Source organism: Bombina bombina, unplaced genomic scaffold (genome assembly GCF_027579735.1).
Source record: "Bombina bombina isolate aBomBom1 unplaced genomic scaffold, aBomBom1.pri scaffold_2523, whole genome shotgun sequence".
Taxonomy (NCBI): Eukaryota; Metazoa; Chordata; class Amphibia; order Anura; family Bombinatoridae; genus Bombina; species Bombina bombina.
The window spans coordinates 22433-28009 of record NW_026511580.1 but is presented as its reverse complement, the minus strand read 5'-3'; the positions used below and the strand labels follow the sequence as shown (position 1 = coordinate 28009).

At 38.3% G+C, this 5577-nt stretch overlaps 1 protein-coding gene across 1 annotated transcript; it reads left to right on the top strand.

The window, feature by feature from the left end:
* The first annotated feature begins 3692 nt into the window (after positions 1 to 3692).
* On the top strand, positions 3693 to 4701 carry LOC128643808 (26S proteasome non-ATPase regulatory subunit 2-like). The gene is made up of 4 exons (XM_053696631.1): positions 3693 to 3776; positions 3901 to 4063; positions 4381 to 4482; positions 4576 to 4701. Exons 1-4 carry the CDS (start codon positions 3750 to 3752, stop codon positions 4692 to 4694), a joined length of 411 nt encoding a protein of 136 aa, XP_053552606.1. The 5' UTR covers positions 3693 to 3749; the 3' UTR covers positions 4695 to 4701.
* Positions 4702 to 5577: the final 876 nt, after the last annotated feature.

Here is a 5577-nt window from a genome sequence, read left to right as displayed (position 1 = left end):
GGGAACTTCATCCAGAGGTCTTTGCCCAGATACTTCGACGTTGGGGCAAAGCCAGAGATAGATCTCATGGCGTCTCGTCAGAACGCCAAGCTTTCCTCGCTACGGGTCCAGATCCAGGGATCCGGGGAGCGGTTCTGGGATAGATGCTTTTGACACGCACATTGGACCTTCGGATGGCTTTGTGTTTCCACCCTTCCCGATGCTTCCTCGATTGATTGCCAGAATCAAACAGGAGAGAGCATCAGTGATTCTAATAGCCCTGCATGGCCACGCAGGACTTGGTATGCAGATCTAGTGGACATGTCATCTGTCCGCGCCTTGGTCTGCTACCTCTGAAACAGGACCTTCTGATCCAGTGGGTCCATTCAAACATCAAAATCTAACTTCTCTGAAGCTGACTGCTTGGAAATTGAAACGCTTGATTTTATCAAAACGTGGTTTTTCTGAGTCAGTTATTGATACCTTAAATAACAGGCTAGGAAGCCTGTTACCAGAAGGATTTACCATAAAATATGGCGGTAAATACTTATATTGGTGCGAATCCAAGAGTTACTCATGGAGTAAGGTTAGGATTCCGAGGATATTGTCTTTCTACAAGAAGGTTTAGAAAAGGGGTATTTCCGCTAGTTCCTTTAAAGGGGACAGAATTTCAGCTCTGTCCATTCTTTTACACAAACGTCTGTCAGAAGTTCCCGGACGTTCAAGTTTTTTGTCAGGCTTTAGCTAGGATCAAGCCTGTTGTTAAAACTGTTGCTCCGCCATGGAGTTGAACTTAGTTCTTAATGTTTTACAGGTGTGTTCCGTTGGAACCCCTTCATTCCATTGATATCAAGGTTGTTATCTTGGAAAGTTCTGTTTTTTAATGGCTATTTCCTCGGCTCGAAGAGTTTCTGAGTTATCTGCCTTACATTGTGATTCTCCTTATCTGATTTTGTTCATTCAGACAAAGGTAGTTCGCGTACTAAACCTGGGTTCCTTACCCTAAGGTGGGTCACTAACAGGAATATCAATCAAGAGATTGTATGTTCCATCTTTGTGTCCTAATCCTTCCTCGAAGAAGGAACGTCTCGCTACACAATCTAGATGTAGTCCGTGCCCTGAATTTTTATCTACAGGCAACCTAAGGATTTTCGTCAAACGTCTTCCCGCTGTTTGTCGTTTATTCTGGTCAGAGGAGAGGGTGCAAAAAGCTCGGCTGGTACCTCTCTCTCTTTTGGCTTCGTAGCATAATACGATTAGCCTATGAGACCTGCTGGACAGCAGCCTCCTGAAAGAAATTAACAGCTCATTCTACTAGAGCTGTGGCTTCTACTTGGGGCCTTTAAGAAGGAGGCTTCTGTTTGAACAGATTTGCAAGGCTGCAACTTGGGTCTTCTCCTTCATACTTTTTCCAAATTTTATAAATTTGACACTCTTTGCTTCTTCGGAGGCTGTTTTTGGGAGACAAGGTTCTTCAGGCAGTGGTTCCTTCCGTATAAAGAGCCTGCCTGTCCCTCCCGTCATCCGTGTACTTTTGCTTTGGTATTGGTATCCCAGAAGTAATGATGACCCGTGGACTGACCACACTTAACAGGAGAAAACAAAATTTATGCTTACCTGATAAATTCATTTCTCCTGTAGTGTGGTCAGTCCACGGCCCGCCCTGTTTTTTATGGCAGGCTAAAAAAAATTTTTGGATTATACTCCAGTCACCACTACACCCTTGGACTTCTCCTTTCTCGTTGGTCCTTTGGTCGAATGACTGGAGGTGACGTAGAGGGGAGGAGCTATATAGCAACTCTGCTGGGTGAATCCTCTTGCACTTCCTGTAGGGGAGGAGATAATATCCCAGAAGTAATGATGACCCGTGGACTGACCACACTACAGGAGAAATGAATTTATCAGGTAAGCATAAATTTTGTTTTTTTTTAAAAACCAACTGTGGGATTAAATGTAAGACATTTATATGTATGTGAATCTCCTAAAATATTATATGCTTCTTTAACATAAGCCTCTCGATTTTGGATGACTAAGCAGCCACCTTTATCAGCCGCCCTTATTACCACTGATTTTTTTTTTTTTTTTTTTATGAATTCAAAGTTCCCCTTTCACTTTATGTAAGATTATCACTATACCTATTTATATTGCATTTGGAGAGCTCAATATCTAGGTCTCTACAAACTAACTTATTAAAAAGGGAGAGCTGTTCACCTGCATGTGTAAGGGGTAAAAGCGTCATTGTCCTTTAAAACTTCTATGTCTAACTTGGACCTCTCTCTTTATGAAGAGGATTTACAATCAAATCACTGTCCTCCATAGGGTCTACCCTAAGGTCAGAAACCGGGGTAATATATCCGGCCTCAGCCTCTAGACTTTTAAGGGTACATAGTGTACAAATATCATTGCCCTCTATAAAGTTATTATTGGGTTTTACATAACTTTTATTATCTTTTAGAAAATAACTTTTTAAGGTCATTTTTCGGATATATTTTTGAATATCCATATAAACCTCAAATTTATTGGGCTTAGATTTTGGGGCAAAATTCAAACCCTTACCCAATAGTCTAATGTCATCAATTGACAATACTAGATCAGAAATATTAACAATCTTTCTTCATTTGCTCTAGTTTAACCTTCTTCTGTTTCCTCCTCTTAATTCTAATTCCTCCTCTTGTACCTCGTCTATTTCTAGTGCTCTTTTTTTTTTTTTTCTTGATAAGCACAGTGTGCCAGTTCACTTTACATCTATACATGGTAGTGATGTACGTGATTTACACATCCAAATCATTGACTGGGTACCCCCAGGAACGACCAATAGATTACTCCATTTAAGGAGGAAAGAAACCAAATGGATTTATAGGTTGAGAAGTCTTGCTCCATTAGGTCTCAACGTTGATCTTGATGTACAAGCGTTTTTATGACTTTTTTATAAAATGTTTTATAAAGCTGTTCTACTTGTGTGTATGAGGTTTTCTATTTAAATAGTGGTTCCGTCTAATGGTGTTTTTATTGAATATTTCCTGTGTTTTTAATTATATTATGTTTTTTATTAGATATTATTATTTATTTATTTTTGAATGCTATGAAAATTGTCTTTTAAAAGTTTGTATTTTTATCTAAAGATGAATTTATGTATTTACATACCTTTTTTAATATATTCTCAATTGCCATGTGTGTATTCGTATATGTGATGAATCAGCATGAATTCTAACGAACATGAGTTTTATCAATTGTGTTAATTAAGGACTTGTATATAAGGACTATTATTACCAAGGACCAAATACTCTTGAAAGCCGGGGTGCTATTTTGGTCTGTCCGAGTATCCATAGGAGAAGGAGAAAAGACTCGCAGTGACGTTTACAGGTGGCTGCGTAACTACAACACAAGCCGGGAATCTTTGAAATCTGAATACCCGGATCACGCATGCACTGGCGGTTTTACGCTGTGAGAACATTGAGTTCCTCTCCACTTTATTGGGGCTTATTTTATCTGTCTTTCTAGTAAGTGTACATTACTGGCGTGTTGCATTTCTGTGCATTAAATACCACCTTGAATCGGATTTGCGCTGTCTCTCTTCTTGTTCTATAATTTTTTTTTCTGAATTCCAGCTATAGGATGTGCAAAACTTTTTTGTATGTTTCTCTCTTTGCTAAATATAACTTAATCTTCAGAAATACTTTTTACTGATACTCCATATGCTATAATGCAGGTTAGGTCTTGCATATGCAGGCTCAAATCGTGATGATGTTCTGACCCTGTTACTTCCAGTCATGGGGGACTCAAAGTCCAGTATGGAGGTAAGATAAATTTTGTTTTTGTTTTTTAAAACCTGTTCTCAAACTCTGGCATGTTAGTTGCTCGTAAATATTTGAGACAATGTATATGGCTAAAAGGAGTGTTTCTGATTTTAATTATTTCTAGGTAGTTGGGGTAACAGCTTTAGCATGTGGCATGATTGCTGTCGGATCCTGCAATGGGGATGTGACATCCACAATTCTGCAAACAATCATGGAGAAATCGGAGCAGGAGTTGAAAGACACATTTGCTCGTTGGTTGCCCCTTGGTTTGGGACTTAACCATCTAGGTAAGAGGGAAGAACTAATCAATTCCTTAACAATGGTTGGTGGGGGAGGTTTAATCTAAAATTGAGTTTTCCAGTTCCAGCCCTAACAGCTACATAAAAGCCAGGAATAAAGATCATCATTGATTGGACACCGTAGAGTGTCAAGTTGTGGTCACTTTCAGTTTTCAGAGATAAATCAATTTTTAGAACACCTTATGTCTTGAGCTGGATCCTGCCCTGATGGAGTGTCATGTATATTAGGTTGTCTGTTAAAATCTTGCACTACACAATAATTCTATGTTTAGTGGTGATTTTCTCATTGGTTCTTTGCCTTTCAGGAAAGGGAGAGGCTATTGAAGCAATTCTAGCTGCACTAGAGGTTGTGTCTGAGCCATTCCGCAGTTTTGCCAACGCACTTGTGGATATATGTGCATATGCAGGTAAGAACAGAAGAAATAATTTAGTAGACTTATCCTTTTCTATTTAAGATTCTGGCTAGATTAGTATTTTTTTATTTTTTATTTTTTTGCAAGGTTCTGGTAATGTTTTAAAAGTTCAGCAACTTCTCCACATCTGCAGTGAGCACTATGACTCCTCTAAGAGAAGGAGGAGGAAAAGAAAGACAAGAAGGATAAGAAGAGAGTGTGGCTGATATGGGATCCCACCAGGTGATGTTTTTGCCTTTGACTTCCTATATTGCTTCTAATATCCCCCTTGACATCATGCTTCTGTTTTTTTATATGCCTATTGTGCTAGGAAGCACAAAATATATTTTTTTAAATAGTGCCCATATATAAATATGAATTTATCAAAATGCCATTGAGGTGTTAGGCTTCTTTTTATTACACTAGCAAGGCATCTTTGGAAGGTGGTGCAAATTGTCTCAGTGGATTGTTTGTGGTATAGTCCCATCTCTTTGGCAACGTTTATTTTTGCGTTTTTTTTTTTATAATTAATCTTGAAATTAAATAAAGAACAGCAAAGCTCCAAAATTATTTTTAATTAAATGGACATAATACCTCTTTATTCTAAATCACTTCAAACTGATGCAGGTATAACTGTAAAAAGCTGACAGGAAAATATCACCTGAGCAATCTCTATGTAAAAAAGGAGATATTTTACCTCACAATCTCCTCAGGTCAGCAGAGTAAGTGCTGTGTAAAAAGTTATACTTCAGCTGCTGTCCAGCTGCAGGTAAAAAAAAAAAATAAATGAAGAAATGAATTGCAGCCAATCGGCATCAACTGTGCTGAGTTCATGAACTCTTTTACTGTGAATCTCGTGAGATTTGACTTAACTTTCATAATATTTCATAATAAACTTCCTTAAACTGAATAAGGAAATATGAACGTGCAGGAAGCTCACTCCCTTGCCTATCCCGGGACAGACATACTGATTTGCTGCTTAAAGTCCTTTGTAATGGGGTTTAAATACTTGAGACATTTTGAGGTAAAATATCTTTCTTTTTTACATAGAGATATTCAGGTGATATTTTCTAGGTCAGCTTTTTACAGCTATGCTGCATCACTTTCAAG